At 42.8% G+C, this 21,632-nt stretch overlaps 1 protein-coding gene across 4 annotated transcripts in view; it reads left to right on the forward strand.

Annotated features, from left to right (window-relative positions):
* Positions 1–559: 559 nt before the first annotated feature.
* The window catches only part of ERG (v-ets avian erythroblastosis virus E26 oncogene homolog), a 110,160-nt gene continuing 89,087 nt past the window's right edge, over positions 560–21,632 (forward strand). For all 4 annotated transcript variants that reach the window (XM_014938248.1, XM_014938250.1, XM_014938251.1 and 1 more), the window contains exon 1: positions 560–647. In XM_014938248.1, coding sequence (XP_014793734.1) covers positions 609–647 — 39 coding nt within the window. In that variant the 5' untranslated portion in view covers positions 560–608. The remainder of the gene's footprint in view (positions 648–21,632) is intronic.

Raw genomic sequence — 21,632 nt, forward strand, 5'->3', positions numbered from 1 at the left:
GGTCTCCCACCCCCTGCACATGCGGGCAAATATACTCCGCCTGTCCCAACCCCTCTGTACTTTATTACCGGACATGGATAAGGGATCCCAGAAGATCCATGCTCTGAAGTGCTGTTAATTGAGCGGCTGGACCAGATTTGCAGCTATTGTAAATGGGCACAACTTCAGTGAAATGATACTTATTTATATCAGCTCCAGATCTGTCCCAATCCTGCTGTATGTTTCTAAATTGGGAAGAAGGGATTGTGGAAATCCCTGATATCTCGGGTGAATAACAGGGCTGTGCAGGGCAGACCATATCACAGAGTTCTTATTTCAGGAAAATTGTCCATTACAGATGAAGACCAATTTGCCATGAGAATTTCAAGGCTGACTGCTTTCTCCTGTATGAAATATATCCTAAACAGACTGTATGGAAACAGAAATGTCTTAGGGCTTCAACTGTACTGGTTCTTAAGGAGGTCTGGGGAAGGAAAGATGTGTATCAGTCAAAGTGATTTCTATTGAAAATAAATTTAAAAAATATAATCGTATGACTTTTGTTTCTTTGGTTATGCAGCTGCCTTGGGATCTGAGCTCCTGGTAAACACGTTGGCCTGTTAAAGGACATGATTCAGACTGTCCCAGATCCAGCAGCTCACATCAAGGTTAGTTTCCTGTTTATTGTGAGTCCTCAGATGTTTTGAGAGTCATAAAATTAAAGAATATGTATACATACTGCAGGTTTTCTTGTATGTTTATAAATTGTGCTACTGCACCACACTGGCTCTTTTACTCCTTGATATTTATATGCTATTTTCTGAGTCAGTCCTGCAGTCTTTGTTGCTGACACCTGTACTGATGTGCTCTGAAGTGTGTGGATATTTTGAGGATAACTTTTTCTAAGATTAAAACCCTTTGATCGTCCTTTAATGTTTGGTATGCTTGATAAAGTAACACCTACGTGAAAAGTACTGAATTCGTATGTCCCCTGTTCTGCTCCATGAAAGTGACTGGCAAACATTAAGTTCAACTGAAGAAGGAAAATGAGCATAATGCAAAAATCCAAAGCCAAACCAGCATCCCTTTGAAACAATTCATAGGAGTGTAGACATTGAACTGTGCTATTGCCTTAAAAACAGCGTTGTTTTTTGGTACATTTCAGAAGGTGGAATACTGTTTTTACTGTATTGTTACTATTATTATTACTATAAGTATTGTTACAGTGTTTTTCTTATCCTTCTTGACTGAAGACTAGGAACCTGCTAGACTTAGCAGGCGTAGTTGGTGGTGTGCTGCTAAGAAGAAGACGTTTTGGGACATTGCACATAAACAACAGTATTTGAGCCTTACAAACTGACTGGTTTGGGGGATACTCGATTTCAGCCTCATTACTCCATAGTCTAGAGGGTTTGACTGGAAATGGTTTCCTGACTGCTTCTAGAGTTTCTGCAAAATAAAAAGACACTTGTATAGCCATGCCTTAGGTGGGAAAAGCCATCTGAAACTTACATGCAAACAATTTGATGAAACTGTATGGAAAAACGGAAAATACTGCTGTTGTAATAAGATTGCTGTAGTTAAATAAATAGATCAGCCATGCTAAGCAAGCTGTAAATGAAAAGTTTTCTTTTATTCTTTCTGACTGACTGCCTTTCTGTCTGTCTGTCTTTCAGTCTTTTCTTCTAGTTACATTTTTGTACAACTTCTTTCATGGAGTTTCTTCTCAGTTGACTGCTATCTACCAGTCAGCAGCTCTCTATAGAAAAGCTTCATTACAACTTATTTTTAGCTGAATAAAAATTAAATATTATTTTAAACAACTCACTTTTCCTGTATAAAGGTAGTGAATGAAAGAACCTCTCTGTATATCTCCCTACAGCATTTCTGGATTGTGTTTAGATTCTAGGATGACTAGCAGTAGTATGAGAGCTTGTCCCTTCCCTCTCTCCAAGTTTTACAAAACCCATCACTTTAACAGTCTTCTGGTCCTCAGTTGTTTTTATGGAAAGAGCAGAAAAACACCTTCCCCCCTCCCATCGGCAGTCTTGCCTCAACGTGTCTCATCACCTGGATTTCAACCAGTAAGGCTTCAAAAAATCCAAAGGGATTTAGTACCTATTTATGCTGTCTAACTGTCTACAGCGCCAGAAATAACATCGGGAAGAACTCAGTTTAATGCTTTTTGCCAAACTAGTATCTGATGCAGGTTTATTTAACCATGGGAGTTAGAGTTTGAGAGGGCAAGGCTGGGTATGCAGGCATCTTATTACAGTAAGTAAAAGAGAACTGCGTAAAAATGTCAGTAATGATGTCTTCAAGGGAACTTGTAGGAGCCTATTTTCAGCAGAACAGCATACAGAAAGTGCTGTTACATTGAAAAAGGGTGAAAGGAAGGCAATTACTTTAATACTGTGTTTGGTATAGGAAAGCTAGCCGACTAGACATCAAATCTTTCACATTTCTGTTTATGTCATTAGAGTCTGCCTTGGTCTAAACACATTCTTCAGAAAGCTGTCATGGATGCTCTGTTCGTTTAGACTTTAAAGTGGATATAACTACATTCTTAAAAATAAGCCATGAGAAAGGTATAGTGCGTGGGACATGGAGGGAAAGGCTATTTGGTGGGGTGGTCTTTTCTGTCTCTCATTGCTGATGAGATGATGTGAATGGGACAAATTGGGTTCATTATAGTCATCCTTGATAAGGTTTTGTTTAATTAACTGTACTCCGTCAGGTATTCACATGGTATTGTTGCTTTTATTTTCTTGAATAAGCAGACACAGCCTCATTCATGCACATTTAAAGCTGTAGCTTTGAAGATCACTTTCTAGGAAGTGCCTGAATTATTAAGATTTGACAGATTTTAAGATTTAAGTTTTCTGCTTGAACATGTGCAGAAAATTAATGCTAAATATAAATGAATATGGCAATATGAATATTCAGAGACATCTTTTTTTTTTCTCAGAAAGAGTGATTTCATTTGCATTATGTGAGTTCTTATGTGTGCTACTTTGAAATCAGTCTTTCCTGCTACTGAACAGAGGTCCTTCTGGGTTGCATAGCATGCTTTTGTCTTGTAGAAGTTGAACAACAGAGACACTTCATGTCCCAGATAGATAGCTTAATCAAAGAGGAAATTTTTTATAAAAAATTAGTATTAGACACTTTGAGTCAAATTCAGATGGTCTGTATCCATACAACCTCAATTGTTCTGTCAATTAACTAGAGGTCGTTGCCTCTGAATGGTTTGAAAATCATACCTAGTATTACAACAAAGGAAAACCTATTTTCTCAGATCAACTTTGAAAATCATACCTAATATTACAACAAAGGAAAACCTATTTTCTCAGAAGAAATTAAAGAATTACTCCATAGCTGTTTCTGAAAATTACTCCTAAATTTAGCACTTATGTGCCTGGGCTATGAATTAGGTTGCACATGCACATTTCCCTGTACAGCAACCCATACTGTCATTGGAAGTATTACAGAACCTGATGCCAGAGCTCCTTTTCTGGCCAAATAATATGTTGGATTTCATATTGTGGCAGTGTAGAGATGTTGCTGGATGTACCTAATCTGTTGTGTTATGGTTAATTCATTGTGTTTTTTTTTTAAACTGGTATTATTCATTAAGGAACATGTTCTGGGTCTGATATAATCTGTTATTTTTCCTGGAATTGTAGAGTCTCTAAATAGGATCCAAGACTTCTTTACGCTGGCAGTTTTGTATGCACAATGCAGACTCTGCTTGAATGGGCAAGGAGGACAAGAAGCAAAGGAGGATAGAATTAGTATTATCCTCCAGGATAAGGAGGATAAAGCCAGGCTTTTCTGCCTATGTCTTTTTAGGGTCTTGACTAAGCTAGGAGCCTAGTCTTTGTGGATTCTTTGCATTGCTGAAGTACTTCTTTCATTGCTTATAAAATGATGTTTGGGCAGCTCAGCTAAGAGTGAGAGCATGGAAATCTAAGCCAAAGATATAAAGAGCTTTGCCCAAAGTCACATGTGAAGTAAGCTAATGGCAGACACATTGCAGCCTACTTGAGTAGGCAATCCATTTGGATTATGTAATACTACTGTATCACAGTGTATCACCCCTGGAGTCGGTTTGATAATGTACTCCCATCCCCTCCAGAAAACCATAGAATCATGGAATGGTTTGGGTTGGAAGGGACCTTAAAGATCATCTAGTTCCTACCCCCCTGCCATGGGCAGGGACACCTCCCACTAGACCAGGTTGCTCAAAGCCCCATCCAGCCTGGCCTTCAACACTTCAGGGGATGGGCCACCCACAACTTCTCTGAGCAAAATATGGAATAACTGCTCCTGATGGTTGTTGGCTAAAGAGCCAAACCTCCCACAGGTATGAATCAATGATGATCCCATGGACATATTGCCTGCACTGGCCTCTAGCTGAGAGACAGTGCCTTTAGCCCCAGTGCACAGCGGTGAACAAGCTACTGTGGGTTATCTGGGCTGCAAACTTGGTGTCTGACAGCTGCTCCAGGATAACTGCTGCATGCATGCTCTCATCTTGTGGGTTACAAATGTCCCTTAGTGACAGATGTGAAAAAGCATCTGTATCAGCAGTCCCTGAAGCTGCTATTGCTGAGTAGCTGTACATCCCATCCTCTTTGCTTACCCCTCACTGTGTACTTCATTCATTATTCTGGCAAAACTTTAAAAGCTCTTCCCCTGCTTTTGTACTGACAGGATAACACCACTGCTTCAATTTCACTATACTTATTACTAATTATGCTAGCTGGATCACAGTTGCTAAATCTTGTTTGAACGATAGCCATGGTTTACTCTGGGTTCTCATAAATAAAGAAACTGAGTTTATCATGAATGTGGGTGACACTCCTCCACACCAGCACTCATTCCCCAAGCCCCCAAAGTGCCAGGCTTAAAATCTGCCGTGTTATTTTCATCACCTGTCAGCATACATCAGTTACCTGTAATAATGGCAAAATCCCTACTGTATTTGAAAGCTAGACTCTCCTTATATGCAGAAATTGTGGTTTACTTCTCAGAAGTTATGAATTCTGGATTGTAACCAAGTGATTGCCATAGACTTTACATGAGTAAATTATTCTGTTTTTTTTTTTTTTTCTTTCTTCTTTCTTCTTTCTTTTCTCTTGAACTCTCCCTCCTTCTCTCTGCCTGAGGAAATACCTCCTTGCTAAAGGAAAAGAGAGATAATGGCTTCTGTGTACTATAATTGATGAACTTTCAGCAATTCGGAGCAAATCCAAGATTGCTGCCAACAGCCAGATGGGAAACAGTGTTAATGACATGTTCAAAGAAAAGTATGTTATTTTGATAGGGGATGGTCTAGAGACTTTAATCTCTATTGTTCTGGGGACTAATGGCATGGATAATTCCTTAAGTGAGGCCATTTTTAAACAAAAATTATCTTTTTCATAAGCAGGAAAGAGCAAACTAAAGAGTACCAAATGCATTTTCAATGCTCTGGCTGATATATATGCTTTACACTAACCCTTTGTTATGTGGAGTCAGATGTGTTCAAATCTCATTTCTGCAGTCTGCCAGATGGTTAAAAGTCTGGACATTTCTACTGCTGATGGGTAGAAATCATAAAATGGATGGTCCTGGAAACTAGAGCCTGGGTGGCAAGCTAAGGGTCTGGAGAAGTTATAAGAAGAAGTTGGGAAGGACAAATAGGACAGACGGGGACAAGGACAAAAAGGGGACAAAAACTGAGAAAAAAGATTCCTCCCCTTCCTCTTCCTCCTCTCTAGGGCCTGAAGTGGGACGGAGGCTTCCCAAATTGCAGGCTTGTTTTGCTGCCTGTAAATCTCTATCAAACCTGCTGCCAAAGTAAATGTCTCCTCCTTAGGTCCTGGCCATCCCAGCAGACCGGGCCAGCAACTCTAGTAGCCCAAGTGTCTGTGCAGTGTTTCATGTCTTCAAGAGCAGGCCTTGTGCATGTGGCCGCAGTGAGAGCACTGAAGGGAAGGGATGCAAGAAAGTCTGCTTCGGGGGGCTCCACCAGCATGGCGCTTGGGCAGCCTTGGGTTTCCTAGAGGCTGTAATGACAGTCTCCTCCTTCCTTGACAAGTGGTTACAGAAACCACATGCCCAGGAGTATCCTCACACAAATATACAATGCAAATGCTAAAGATGTGCAGAGATTACTGTTTAATGTACATTGGATTTGCATTTTACCTTGATCTGGCCACAAATATCCCAAGCAATCGGTCATCTTTAACCTTTCTTGAGAAATTATTCCCCATGACTCATTACTATGAAGCATTTCCTCATACACAGCCACCCTGGTCTTCTCTTTGACCAGCTTTTGTGTATCTGCTCTCTGCAGATCCAAACTCCTTTAATTTCACACTGCTTTTGCTCCTCCTCATCTTCTTAAAGAGGGAGATTTATAGGGAGAGCTCAGGGGAGGTTTGCCAAGCATCCCACAGCCTGTCCACATTAGTTCTGGTCACAGTCTGTTTCAGGTGATGGGGGCCAGGCAGCCTTCCTCCCCATCACCACTGCAGCTGCATCCAGCCCTGCTGTCATCCGTACTTGCCCCTTGGTCACGAATCACCACGTTATTATCCTTCTGTTAACGCTTCCTAGAGCTGGAAGCGTACTCCAGGGGCTGTTGCTCCTGCAGCCCACAAAAAAGGAGAGATGCTTTCCTTGGACTTGGTAATGTGTTTCCTCTGCACATGATGGTCAAAAATTAATCCCTTCTCTCTCTCACTCTCCCTTCTCTCTCTCTTCCCCTCTCCCCTTCTTTTGGATCTCATACTGCATACTCATACTGACAACCAACCTCCTTAAATCTAAGATCTTGCTTCATTATTTCCTACCCATGTTCTAATCTCCTCAAGACTCTTTTGGACTATTTCAGCAGTCCTGTTGGTGTCCCAAAGTTGACTTAGGGTGTAATGTCTTTTGCTGATGTGCTGTTTAATCCCCTTCTTTAGATTATTAATACAGACATTACCTCATAAAGAGCTATGGGTGTTTGATTAGATACCTTCCACCAACTTACTATTTTATCGTTTGCCATAAGTCCTTGCCCGTTATTCTGTCAGACACTCTCAGTGTTCTTTCCCAGGCCAATGCAAATTCTTGCTGTGAAAAACATATCTTCTTTGGCTCAAGACAGTAGTCAGTATTTGGGTATTTCCAGGCTTGTTTCATTAGAAAGAGAAACTGATTATATACCATAGGTGTATTTTTGGTGCAATTTGTGGGGTTTTTTTTATTGAAAATGTGCACCCTGTCCTGTTTTCCCTGGAAGAACAGAAAGGATGACAGGACCACTGTTGTCTGCCTCAATTCTCATGTCTGTCTTGTCAGTGAGCCCTGTACCCAGCAGGCTCTACAGTGTACTCCCTTCACTACCAGGTCCAGCTCAGAAATACAGCTTTTCGATGCCTAATAACCTGCAAAACCCAAATGTTACCCTCCGTATCTACACTATGGTTAAATTCAACTAATGTGGGTGAGTTTTACTGTAATACATCCCCTACATCCCTAGGCCAGTACTTCTCTTGCTGCCAGTGTTGTTTTTGTGACATGGATCAATTTCTTGCGCTGCTGAGGCCTGAAAAGAGTGTTTGGCATGTGCATTATATATTTCATATTGCTGTGATTACCTTGGATCAGAGATAAACTTGCTGGCAGTCATTATCATCTCCTTGCAGAGCAGCAATAGTTTGGTAGGACACTGTAACCTGCTATTTCAAAATCAGCAAAGTAGCGCTCAAAAGGAGGTAGATAAATCAGCGGTGTGCCGTGGGCCTTCCAGGATGAGCTGACATAATTCTTTGTCTATACTGCCTTGGTCATATATAGAGATTTTCCATGAACCCAGAAACCTGGCAGATACCAGGGCTGAGAATAACGCAGGAAGAATCCTGCAAACATGAGAAATGCTGTTTCCCGTGGGCTGAGCACCGCCCATGCTTCTTGGATTGGGGTACACTGTCTTAAATCAGGGGTAGTCTCACTGCTGCAGAAATCTGAACCTGCACTAGAGGTTGTTGCCACTGCCCCTCAGGGAACAGCTGGGAGTAGGAGAGGGGGCTCTGTTCCCAAACATGTAACCCTTTTTTACCTCTGTGTTCTATGCTTTCTGGTCTGTCACGGGGCCTGGCGTTACGAACGGTAACACTCGCTTTGTGCCCTGCGGGGAGGAAAAACAGAATAAGATGGGATAACTTTAAAATGGCAAATGATCAGGGAGAGCCTGAGGATGTGCTGGACGAGATGCCTACCTAGCTTTAACTGCTTTTGATTGGTATTTACTTTAAGGAGTTTCTGGGTCTCCTGTTTAGAGAATGGGTGACTTGTCCTTGGAAAGCACCTTTATCTTCCACTGTTCACAGAGACACTCAGGGGTAGTTACATTAGGCACAGGGGGACTTGTAGAAGGCTTTTCATTGTATGGACTGAATCCCATCTTACATGACATATCCTCAACATGTAACGCAGAACTAGGGGTACACCCAAGCCTTTTCCAAACAAGCCAGCTCTAAATCCAAAAGCAATGTAGTCACATCAAGATGACATTTTACACAAGTGTAGTAATCCTTTGGAAACCAGGGAGTAGATGACAGGCTGTGCAGGAGCAGCTGTGTCCCAAACCTGAGTCTGGATGTCAGGGCAGGGCGGAGATCTGCACAGCAGAACCACAGGCGATGTCTGAAGACACTTGGGGCGCAGTCCTTGCTTTGTCATCAGCGGGAGACAGGCTAAGCTGCCTTCTTCCCAGCTTCCAAGTTTCCTTGCAAAACCTGTGTTAGGTGAGCAGGCCTCCTGTAGGGCCTCTCCGCAGAGAAGATCTGGGGACAAGGGCTGCAGAGCACTGGATGCTGGGTGGCATGGACCCATCTGGCACGTGTGTCCAGGTTTGGGACAGCAGAGCTTCTCTGGCTGACGTTTAGACTAAGAGGCCCTCAAAATGAACTCAGAATGAACAAAAAAAAATGTTTAAACCTTGAAGTGGAGGCCAACTGAGAATTCAAATTCATTCAGTTAGAGAAACGAAAGGAAGCCACCTACTCCGTAGTTACGGCTTCTTTCCAGTTCTCTCTGAGTTGTCCTAGAACTGCAGCCAGTCAGCTAACGGCACGTGAGCCATCGCAGAAACATTATTAACTCAGACAGAGGAAAATATACTTTCAGTTATTACATGCTAATGAAGAACAAACTAAACAAATTTAGGCAACAGAAGCAATTATATCATTAAACATTTAACTGCAAGATTGATTTTTAAATTGCTAATAATTCAAACTGAAGCATGTACACAAAGAGGAAGGGGGAGGAAGGTAATTTTAACAATTGAATCTAATCAGTGCCTCAGTTCAAATGCGTGGCTATAAATGTCAAAATACATAAGATCTGATGCAAGCACAGAAGTGGAACCAGAATGGATGAGCATTCCTCACTTGACCAGATTCCTCTAATTGGGAGGAAGTTAAACACATGGAGTGGGGGGACTTTGTGAGCTGGGTTATCTCCAGAGCTCTCTTTGGATACCAGTTGATGTTCCTGAGCAGCTTTTCAGAATCGGCAGGAAGCAGTGAACTGAGGCACAAACTGCAGGCTCGGCCTCATGCTTGCTATGAGCCCTTCCACATTCTGCTGAGAAGGAGGATAAGCTGGACCCTCACTGAACCAAAAAGGGGCTGGTGTGAGGGATGGCTTCTCACAAAAGAAATGGAGACATTTCCCTCCTCATCTGAAAAATAACTGTTTTCTGTTGCTGTTGAAATTGTCTTGGAAGGAAGGGAGAGACCATCCTGGACTGCAGTGGGAGGTGGGTTTGTTGAAGATCAGCGCTGTTGGGGTGCAGCAGGGTTGGTGGGGTGCAGCAGGGTGGGATGTCCTCTCGGCTGCAGGGTTGTATTTGTTTTCATAGTTTATGGCAGGGCTGCTCCCTTTGCAAAAGTATAAATCTTAATCAAATAAAACTGATGTGCTGCCATATTTACCCATCTCACTGGTTGTCCTACATCATGTTTTAGCATATAAGTTACATGACAGAGTTATCCAGGGGTTGCCAGCTGACACAGAAACAAACCCTCATGTTAAATTGCCTGCAGATGTCCTCTTCCAACTCCTGTAAGGAACTTCTACCAGTTCTCTCTCTCCCTTTTTTTTTTTTTTTTTTTTTTTATTTTAATATGTATTGTGGAAAATCTTGAGGAGTTTTATGGATGTTGTTAACTAAGTCAGCCTTTCACTTAGTGTTCCAAAATTTGTCTGTCAGAACCTTTTTTTTTTTTTTTTTTTGTGTGTGTGTGTGTGTGTTAAATAAAAGCAGCAGAAGAGGGGGAAAACAATCTCAGTTGAATCTCTGTGCTAGTGCCTCTGTTTGCAGGACAGGAAGCCTTAAGAAGACAATGCAATTTATAGGCGAGCGCAACAAAAAAACCCTGTAAGGATTTCCATAAACTTCAGTGCACCAAATGAGTCGTGGTTAATTTTAAGACTGGAGCAGACTGAATGATGCCAAGTCTAATGCTGCCAAGGTGGGCTTTTCAGGACATTCAGACCTGAGGAGGTGAGAAGATCTTTATGTTCTGTTGGCTGTGATTTATTTGATATTCGAATTTATGGCTTAGAGTTTTGACTAGACATCCCTTTTGTTTTGATGTTGATCTAAAGAAATTGTTGGTTGTTTTGTTTTTTTTTCTGATAGATTTAACTTCTTCTGGCAGAAGTTCTGTTTGGCAGAAACCTCCAATAAGATTGTGACATTCTTGAAAACATTGACTGTTTTCATTTACATAATTAGAAATTTTTGTTTTGTTTTTGTTTTCATTGTATGAATTTACTGAAGTTTGTGAACTTTTTGCCTGGCTGTCTCCCTTGCTTGGGGAAATCACAGAATGTTGTTTCTTTTTCCTGGCTGGAGGAGCATGGGCTATTTATGCGTAGTTTTAAAATACACTTTCTGTGAGTGCTTACATGTTCGTCTTTGCGATGTGATATTTCTGGATGGTCAGTCTAAACAAAAGCAATTGCAAAAGGTTAGTGGAGAGCAGAGCTACCATTTAGACACCTACGTGAAATACCATCCCTTCAAAAGCTGTTAGTGCCAAACAACTCCCACTTGGAACAATGGAAGCTGATGAGTGCTGACAGCTTCCTAAAATCTGGCCTCACACGGCTTCAATAGAGATTGATTATCAAGTCCAGCAAACTGTGGGTTTTTTTCTGCACCCACTTAACTCTGCATGGAGAATATTATCTGCACCTGAAGTGTGCTGAGCAGTTTCAGGTGATGCACTAAGAGGAAGGTTCCTCCTGGGAAGGTGGAGTTCCAGGTGGGTCGGTAGTGAGCTGAGCAGGCAGGCAGGTAGCTAGGTGGGCAGGCAGCCTTTTGCCAGGTTGGCTTCAGGAGAGCTTTGCCAGGAGTGCTGAACTTTACTAGGCAGGTAGAAGGAAAGCCCCCGAGAGCTACCTCTGTAACTCCCCCATGTGGATCTTTTTTCAGTAAGAAAACAAAAGTAGTTTTCCCAATTGTCTTAAACTGCTTCGGAAGTGACATAAACAGAACCAGAAAAGGCCTCTCTGCCATTACTGAAATAGGGATGTCCAGATGGGAAATTATAGTAATATAGCTCTTGCATTCTAACTTCACGTCCTGTGTAACTTCCATGTGTGGGCAAAGGAGATAAATTTGCTCTCTGGAGCTACACACGCGCTTTTTTCTTTTGATTAAGCAAGCTTGAAACACTTTACTCTTCCCTCCTGTGATGATGGAGTGAGGTCTGCAGGAAAAGTAGGATTAGAAATCAATGTTCTGGGAGCTCTGTTTCTAAACTAAGATATCTTTGTGGCTTTCCAAAATGTTTTTTTTAATTCTGTCTATCCGAATCATCAGCCATTTTTTCAGTAAAGCAGACCTTTCAAATACAAGAACAAGAGGACTGTGCTAAAATGAAGGAAGATTAATTCTGAAAGTCAAATAATGAGTTTTGGTTATTGTTGCTTTTTAAACATGGTAAACAGGTTGGGGACCAATATGTTTGCAAATGACCTGAGTCTTCCTTTCCAGTGGTAATCCGTATTCTTTTGAAAAGCTAATAAAAGTGGTGTATGAAAGAAATTCCTGGGGCACTGCAGAACTCACCCTCCTAGGGAGAGAGCCAGATGTGCTGGTTAATAACCTAGCAAGCATTCAAAGCCAGGGCAGTAACCGCTTGGTATCACCTAAGCCAGACGTTGTGTGTCGATGCAAGGCAATATCGCATACTGGTCACATTCGCAGCAGAGAGCTGGAAGACATGTGCGCTCTTATTAAAGGAAGGGAAAAAAAAAAAAAAAAGGAAAAGAAAAGGAGGGGACAGGCAGAAGGAGAGGGAGACAATGTGTCTGTCCTGAGAAGCAGCAAAGTAGCAGACACACTCCTCCACATGTGCATTAGTCTGTCGGCCTGGATTCTGTTATCCAGATGTTGGGGTGGATCCTATGGCAGGGACCATGAAGGAAAAGGCTTTTAAAAGAAATCATATTTCAGTGGTGAAATTAATGGTACCAGATTTTTCAAATGCAATCACTAGTGTAATTTTTCAGGCCGTTTTAGTAAAATAACACATTCTAGATTTTATGCTTTTTACAGGCTTATTTGGCAATGCCTTTTTCAAACACAAGCATCGATTGCACTTAGAACCAAGACGCCTTAGAGTACACAGCACATTAAAATTATTCTCAGTTCAGTCCTACTGAACTGGAAGTAGTTTGTGGAGAGGGTCCCGATGTCCGATGGGCCTTTCTCAAGGCCCCACCCCTCAGCATCAAACCCTTTGAGAGCTTTGGCTGTCACATCAAAATGGTGCTTGTGCGTAGTGAAAACATATATCTGCAGTGGCAATCAGAATACATCAGCGTCAAATAAGATTTTTTTTTTAAATCCCAAATTTACTTTCCCAGGCAGAGCAGAAAAAGAAATTGCTTATGGCATTTATGGTCTATTTGTAACTTGAAACTGATGGCTTCACGTTACTGGGCATAACGTGTGCGGCGTATAAACAAACACTGCACAAAAAGACAAGTCCCAGCTTTGTCTCTCTGACACTTTGCCTCTGTGACCGGCATCCCACAACCAACGCCACATGTGTGTTTCTGCTGAGCTCCTGTTTACGTTGAGCCTGGCTCAGCCCCGTGCTGATCCTGCCCACGTGTGGCAGGATCAGGGCATCCGATGGGAAGCTGGGGTGAGGGGACAATGTGTGTGCCTGACCAGCCACGGTCATCACAAGGGGAAAGGCAGAGCATCTGTGAATAAACATTTATTTGAATGTGTTAAGTAATGCGGTTATTGTTCTTGCCCATAAATTTTTCATGAGGCCTCAGGAATGCAACATTTACGTAAAAAGATGGTGATATGCAAATGCTACTAAACCTCATATTCGTGGCTGATAGATAAGGAGTCGCTGCTTTCAGCTGTCGCAGAAAGCGGAATGTGGGTACGTGAAAACTTCAAGAGTGGATTTGTGATAATGTTGCAAATAGAAACGAGGCAATTTTATATCAATATTAGTACAGTGCACTTTGGAAGCAGTCTGGATGTTTTCATACATAATTGTGGCTTCAGTGAAATTGTAAATCTATAGAGACAGCTGGTGTATCTTTTCCCACGTTGGAACGGTATCAGCTGAGTAGGTCTTGTGAGAAATCTCAGTTTGTAGTTCCACTAAAAGCCAGACTCACAGATGTAGATTTCTTTGTAACATTTCGCCGTTGGATCTGATCTTGACTCTGCCACGAATCTCAAAAGTTCGTGGACCTCTGCAAGTTTTTTCTTGCTTCTGTTGCACAAAGTGCACGGGGAGGTGCAGCACCACCTAACCGGGATGAAAAAAATAATATTTTCCTTTTTTCTTACAGTGCCCAGCAGAGAGAACCCAGGTAGTTGAGGACGAGCCAGCTTTGGTGCTGCCCACAAGCAGAGGCACACTGGTGTGATGCTGATGGCTCGCTCGCTCACCCTGCTTGGCAGCCCCACTCTTTGGCTTCAGCATCCCCTCGTGGGCTTCAGCATCCCCTCTTGCCTGGGGAGAGGGGAGGAAGGGGTCCGTGGCTGTGTGCCCCTGCCCTGTGGGGGCCTTGGGGAGCTGAGTGTTATCTCAGACACCCATTAACCTCGCAGTCTGCCCTCGGGGCTGAGCGCACGCCTCAGACAGGGCTGGGCTGTGAGCTGCCAAGGCTCTGTGGGCGAGAGCTTTCCAGGCGAAGCAGCCCGTCATCGCACACTGCAGTTTGTCAGAGTGAGAGCCTTGGAGCCAGCAGGGTGTGATTCATCCATCCCGGCAAGGTCTCTGAGGCAATCTGACATTATTCGGACTGATATCATTAATTAATGAGGGCTGAATGTTATTCTTAGACACTGGATTGAGTATTGGGTAGAGAAGCCTATGAAAGGGCTCTTTGATTTTGGAAAATTCCTATGGCACTGTCAAATTTGCTAACAAAATTAAATCATCTGCCAACTTTCCAACTTAAGGAGCACATCCCTTCTGGAGGCTTGACTGAATCTCCTCAGTGCCTTCTCAGGATCAAGGGATTATTTGATTTATATTAATGCCAAACGAAAATGATAGATAGCCTCCAAAAAACCAGTCATATTAAATCTATCGGGCGGGCTTTGGAGAAAGTGTTTCTTCTATTTGTTTGCTTCAGCACAGATCTGAACCTCCCCCACCTTTGTTTGGCTCTGTTTGGTTTAATGTGGCCCGGGTGGAAGCCAGCCAAGAAGCAGAGTTTTTGTGCAGCCTGGGGATCAGTCACCAGGTTGTGGATCCCCTGCGCCGGGATGACCCACGGCTCCGTGCAGTGGGAGCAAGGACCTGTTCACGCAGCTGTGGGCAGCTCAAACGAACCCCAGGTTTAATGAGGTTTGGGTCTGGTACTGAAGAACGTCAGGGTGTGCTCCAAAGCAAATGAAGAGAGAAGCCCCCCCTGCTCCCGGCGCTCACATCCCAGGGGTTGGCACTGCTCTTCCCTCCTCCTGAACCCTTTTCCTCCCCGGAGCTGCCTCTTGCCCCGCTGCTGGCTGGCTGCCCCGTGGCACCGACCTTGCAGGTGTCCAGAATTAGCAAAGCCTTTGCGGGCAGCAGATATATAAATATAATGCTGTCATTCCTTTAAAACCCCAGCCCCGGCAGGGCTGGGAGTGCGGGAAGCGTGGCCCACATGGGAGCCAGCCGGCAATCACACATGGATCCCATTGCAGCCCTAATAATGCTGGGGCAGGGGGAGAAGGGCAAAGGGGCTGCCAGTAGGTCAGCCCCTCCTACCCCAGTTCATCTGTCTCCGGGCTGCTCTTGGTCTTAGCATAAACAGAGAGGTTCCCAAATACTGCCAGTTCTTCGGTTTGCTCTTGCTGCCACGTTTTTTGGGCAAGGAGGTGGCATGCATGACCAGGTGGTCTGCTGGGGCGGCAGGAGTTCATCGTTCATCGAGTAATTGCTGCACCAAGCCCGAGGCTTTGTGGTGGAATTAATGTGCGTGTTATCTGAGGTAGGCATTTTGGGGATGATACCTGCATAGTGACAGTAATAATGTCACCGAGTGTTCATCTTGGTGGGTTGGGTTTGTCTTTCAGCTGTAGGAGGTTGTCCTCAGGGCAGCCACTGCGATATGTTTGTGTCACACAGAGCTAGGAACAGACCAGCAGCCACCTTAGCTGAATAAAGCACATAAATGCTTACCATTTGGGGCAAAAACCCAACAATTCTGTTACAGATTGTGCCAATTATAAAGAGGTTTGACATGGTATCATACGTTCAGCAGCAGAAAGACCTGAGTTCATTGAATCCCCTGTTTGGTTTGGTGTGGCTTGTATCCACCAACCAATTCTGGCTGCTGGAGTGGGGATTTTTTTAGGGATGTGTGTGTGACTTTCTTTAGATATCTGCTCTAGAGGCGCCCTGAAAGCATTTTGCTTCCATTGCCAGGATCAACAGACGAGGTGCTGGAACAAACTGATAAATTAAATAGCAGCAAGTTACCCAGACTTGATGGTATTAATCCAGGAGTTGTGAAAGGCCTGAAGAATGAAGTGCCTGAGCTGCTCACAACAGAAATGTAGGCACTCAAGGGAAGCAGAGAACTTAGGAGTGACAGTCTTTGTACTTACTTTTAAAAACAAACATGAGAGAAGTGCTAGGAAGCACCTCCAAGCCTAACTGTAGGGCAAAAATAACACCTAACTAGTCTCAATAATAAACAATGGTGAAGTTATAAATACACCTCCTCCATCAATGATATGAAAGAGACAAAGTGGGCTGTATTTTCCAAAGGAAAATTAGAAATCTTTGTTGTACCACAATTTTTAGAACACACAAACAAGCAGATTTGGAAGAATGGGTTAGTATTTTTAATAAAAGCTCAAGGAGCTTTCTTGTCAAAGTAAAAAGTGGTATTCAATCACCCGTTAAAATGGATAGGAAAAAGAAAACAAGAAAATAGTAGTAAACATTCGGTTTTCAACCTGGCACCCGAGACCTGCAGCAGGGTGTCTCAGATTGCATCCTAAATCTGGCGTTGTTTAACACATTTAAAAATGAGCTGGAAAACAGGAAGTGAGGCCCCCATCAGATTGGAGATGATCTACATGTTCACGTATTTTTTACGTTGTTCAAGACAAGCTGAAGGAAACACGGAACATTTCACCAAGCCAAATAGAAAGTGCTGTGCTATGACAAATCAATATGAAAATGCATCTGAAAAAGCAATGTAGGTGGGAAAAAATATGTGCCATTGAATAACTATCACTGTGATTAAATATACTGAATACTGCTGTTGAGACGCACTGCATTAATCTTCCATGCTGAAAACTGGTCTCCTAGTCTTTGCTTATCGGTTTCTAATTTATAGCAAAAGATGAACCCACATCCTATGACAACTGTTCCTCTTTGATAACTTTCTTAAAGTTACTCTGCAGAGTCCTCTGCTTCTGATACACTTGTATTTTGTCCAGACCAGCCAGTGATCCATGTGATGCAGTGACAGACAAATGGCAATGATGGTAATTAATACCATAATCAGCTGTTGTAGCTGCTATGATGGGCCTCTGTGGTTGTGACTGAGCGTGGTGACTGGGGTGGATCCAGGATTAATGTCTCCTGGTGCTGCAGAATCATTCTTAGTGCTGCTGTCATTTTTGTTACAGAGTTTGCTATCAGTGTATTTTTTGAGATACCTGTGTAAAACATTTTTATCTGGCTTACATTTGCTGTCTCTTGCAATATAAAAATGTTCATTTTTCAAGTTGCATTAAGAGAAGTGAGTGAAGTTTAGTGGTTTCAGGAATAGAGAAATAGAACATGAAAAAGAAATACAGAAGAGTCGGTGCTCAGTGTCGTCTTAGAAATCCATTCTGTAACTCTTACTCTTTCTGAGACTGTAACACAGAAGGCCCCTGGCCACATTGTCAGGTGGTATCCTTGGAAAAATGCTTCTAGTGAGCCTGGAGGTTATTCATGGCACCTGCCAGATGCTGTATTATTCTGTACAGTTTCTCCTGGGGCATCACATCTGCATTTGTATGAAGTTTAGGCACTGGGAAGGGACCACAGGGCCTGACCACTGGTGACGCCTTAAGCCCAGGAGAACGATGTGGAGCAGGAGGAAGCTGAGTGAACGTCCTTCCCGTCACGTCAGTGCCTTCAGGCATGGCCTCGGACCTCCACAGGCAAGATGAGAGAATAGTTTGGTCTCTGTCCCTCTAGGAAGCCTTCCCCTTTCCAGCAGAGACTGCCAAGGTTAATAGCTGTGCGTGGGTGTAACCTGAGGTGTGGTCCACACCTTGTTTTTTGGGACCTTGACTAAAGCCACCACTAAATAACCACCTGTCTGCTGGTGACAACTTCTGGTTGTTCCCAAGCTGAGCTGGATTTAAAATGGTGATGTGGATGACCCAATTCCTATTTACAGTTTCCTCAGCTCTTGCATGCTCCCAGATATATCGTTACTCGGGGAACCACATAAAGCAGTTGCCACATACTTCTTTCAGAGTTTCCATTAGTATCAGTTTGTGGAGAGGGTGCCAAGTCCAATTCTCACTTATGTCAGTGAGATTCCAGTGCTCTTTGAGTTCCCTCAGATCAGGGAGCTGGTGTGGCTGCCGCTGGCTGCCCAGGGCCACCCATTTTGTAGGAAGTGTTTCCTGCCTTAACATCTCCCATTACTTCTGTCTTCCTGATGTCCTGTAGGTAAGGCCTTTCATAGAAAGCCTCCTCTGACTTACATGCCGTTTCTTCATTACTTTATGTCACTAAATTCAAGATTCATCTCACTTAACTTTACTTGTCTGAAAGCTAAACCTGTCTTCAGAGCAAATGGACATAGAGGCATATCCAGAGGGTATTTGATCCCATTTTAAAATAGATTTCAAAGGAGCCTAGGCAACTCTTTTAGTCTAGGTGTCAAACTTTTGAGCAGCTAAGGTAAAATAAAGATAATCTCCTAAAGAATTTGCATACATTGCTCCTTCTTGATTCTGTAAGTGGAAAGGTGCGTTCACAGGCCTGAAGAGTCTCCTTAAACTTTTAGAATAAGAATCGTGCCAACTTTGTAACAATGGATCAGATGAAAAAAAAGTTCTACCTAATATGTTTCACACTGCTATCTTGGGTATTTTTAGTACCCATGTCAAGGTATCAGAGGTTCAGGGATTAGCAATTTGGATTTACAAATTAGTAAATTAATTTTTTTTATGGTTTCTATGGGGAGTAGGAGGTCAAAAGTGGTTTGTGGCCTCATGGGACTGTGACTTTTAAAAGTTTCCAGACTCATTTTTGTATGTTAATTTTCTTTTCACCAACACTTGGAGGATTGTGCATAATTTTAAGAGAATATTTAATCCTGTCTCTTTAGGAGCTTGGTGAAATACTTTGCTTTAATGCTTTGTGTCTGCTTGGCTCTGCCTAAAAATTAAACACACCCTAATTTTTACTTTTTCCTTGTCCCAGACAGAGTTTCTTTTAAAATGGGTTCAAACATCCAACCCTATTACCTCAGGTGATGGTATCATTCCTAGCTAGGATCCCTTTGCCTCTTGCAGATCTTAGCTTTGGCTGACAAGGAGGCACAGCATTCCTGGCTATTTACACCATATGGTGAATAACTGCGGCTTTTTTCGTGAAGGAATCCCTGAGTGCTTTTCAAACTATTTTTATAGGAGTCACTTCACTTGTCACTGAAGCGGAGCCAGTGCTGGGGTAAAACATGGCAGCCACGCCGTGGTAACCGGAGCTTGCAGCACTTCTCAAAAACTGGGGACCGTTTTGCAAAACATCAATATTTTTGATGATGTTGGACACGGGAGGCCAGGGCCTCAGCATGAATGAATTAATCTGTGAAGTCTGCGCAGTTGCTGTGATTTCTGCCCATGGCAAAACTGGCCCTACATGAGTACTTTTCGCTCTCTGAAGCCTTGATAATGCAAAAGCAACTTTTGTCTGATTTCCCACTTGGTAAATTTTGAAGCGGCTGTCAGAGGAGGCACCCAATGATGTCCAAAGGGGACAGGGGTGTTGTGCCGGAGGGGACACCAGTGCTCCCCAGTCATCACCCTGACTGCTCGCTGACCTCCCCAGGCTTTTTCCAGCGCCAGGAGAGCCAGCACACTTCTCGCTTCAGGATGACTGGACTTAGTAGCCTCGATTTATCCTTATAGCCAACACCAGATGGCAGTAATGACCCAGGTGGCCTCTGGTGGTTGATAGTCAGATGGATTGGGTGGCTCTACCAGTTGCCTGCTTGGTCCCCAGCATGGTGTGAGGTCTCCCTCTGCTTCAGCCTCTGCTATGTGCTGGGGAGACAGCATCTCACCAGCCGCAAGGCGGGTGACAGTATTTTCCCGCTTCGTGTGTCTGTTATGAGGGTAAATATATCCAGTAACACAGGCAAAGAGCTGCAAGGTTGATGCATAAGTAAAAAACAAACCAAACACCAGGTAAAATTCCCAAGGTAAACAATACAAGGCCATCTTAGATGCCTAAAGCTAGAAATCACGGCTTTCTGCCATCGCTTAAGACAAATACAGTTAGAGATTATCCCTGTGAAAGTTTTTGAAAGGAAACTCTCTTCTCATGCAGTCAAAAGCCCCTCTTAAAAACCTGTGGGGTGTTTGCTTGAGTTGGAGCCATAGGATCTGGCCTGGCACGCATCGCATTTGCAAACGCAGCACTCTTAGTCAGAGGAAAATCTTGCACTGAAGAAGTGAAACAGCAGCTTCAAAATAATGCTTTTTGTCTTTAAGATGTGCAAATTCTCATGATCTTGTAAGTATATGCCTTAACCGGAATCTCTCCAAGACAGGTCAATGTGAACCCTGGGATCTGGTAAGGCAGGACTTCCCACGGCATCACCATGGGCTTTTCTGAGAGCGTGTCCTAAAAAGTACGATAAAAATGAGGGCCATGACGTTATGGGTGGAGTTTTGTGGAAGAGAGCATGTGGCTGACAGCATTTTTTCCAGGAAACTGGGCAGTGGGCTTGTGATTTCGGATTAGATACTGCTGGTGATCTTGATGAGCAAACCAGGCTGCCCTTCTGCTGGGTGAGGTTCAGATAATGCTTAGCTCCACTGTTACATACTTTCATGTGGTTTAGATATAGAACGTTTATATTGTTTTGAATGAGGTAGACTTTAATGAGAAGGCAGTTTTGTAAGTGCTGGCTGTAATAGCAGCACTGTTAATATTACTGTTTTTGGCATGGCATGCACAGGAAAAGTCTTTCTAGAGCCAGAAATCTGACAGGCTTGACAGGGGGTAGCATCTCTTCTATCTGTCTTGCTCTGCATGTGGCTATAACGTAAGACTATTATTTCCTCTGTGACAGGCAAATAATTTTGGCTAAAAATTGACTTGGATGTGGGAGGCAAGGATCAGCCTCACACATGTAGATATAACCTATTGCACATCATCTTCCTCCCTCCTCTAGAGAAAAGTTGTGAGGGAGTTTTCTGAAATATTTCACTCACATGAGCATGAGAAGCTTTTTTTTTTTTTTTTTTTTTTATAAGGAGAGGTGCTTAAAAGAAAGAGTCTGTAATTACTTAGCTTTCATTTATGCGAACGCCCATTTTTAATGATTGTCATTTTCAGGTAGCAAATCAGCATTCCATTTTCAAGTAGACTGTTGGCTGCATTAATCTGAATTAAAATGTTTCTGTAACCAACCTGTATATTTACATTTGAAAACAAGAACTTTTCAATAAATATTTTTAGATTAGGTTGTTTTTTTTTAAAGAAGCAAAAAATGATAAATCATTTAGAAGGGACTGAGTATGGGAATGTTGCCATTTTTTAGCTATATATCACTGAACACATTGCCAGGAAAGCAATACAAAATGTTAGACTTTTCTGCTTTGAGAAGTTCTGCTCTCTGAATGGAATAAATTTGAAGTAATGTAGAAGAATTACCTTGGAAACCTATCAAGGAAATAAAAAAAATTTAAAATAACTTCACAATTCTTAATTTAAGTGTAGTGACATTTCACAAGAAGAGGCAGTCACATACAATTTACAGTCATATTTCCAGTCTGCTTTCTTGCACACTGGCTAATCTTCATACTTTTGGGATACAACAGCAAAATGACCAAAGCTAGAAGTCCCCGGAGAGGCTGCCAAGCCTTCGTGTACCCCGGG

The sequence above is a fragment of the Calidris pugnax genome, unplaced genomic scaffold (assembly GCF_001431845.1).
Source record: "Calidris pugnax isolate Ruff unplaced genomic scaffold, ASM143184v1 scaffold25, whole genome shotgun sequence".
Lineage (NCBI taxonomy): Eukaryota > Metazoa > Chordata > Aves > Charadriiformes > Scolopacidae > Calidris > Calidris pugnax.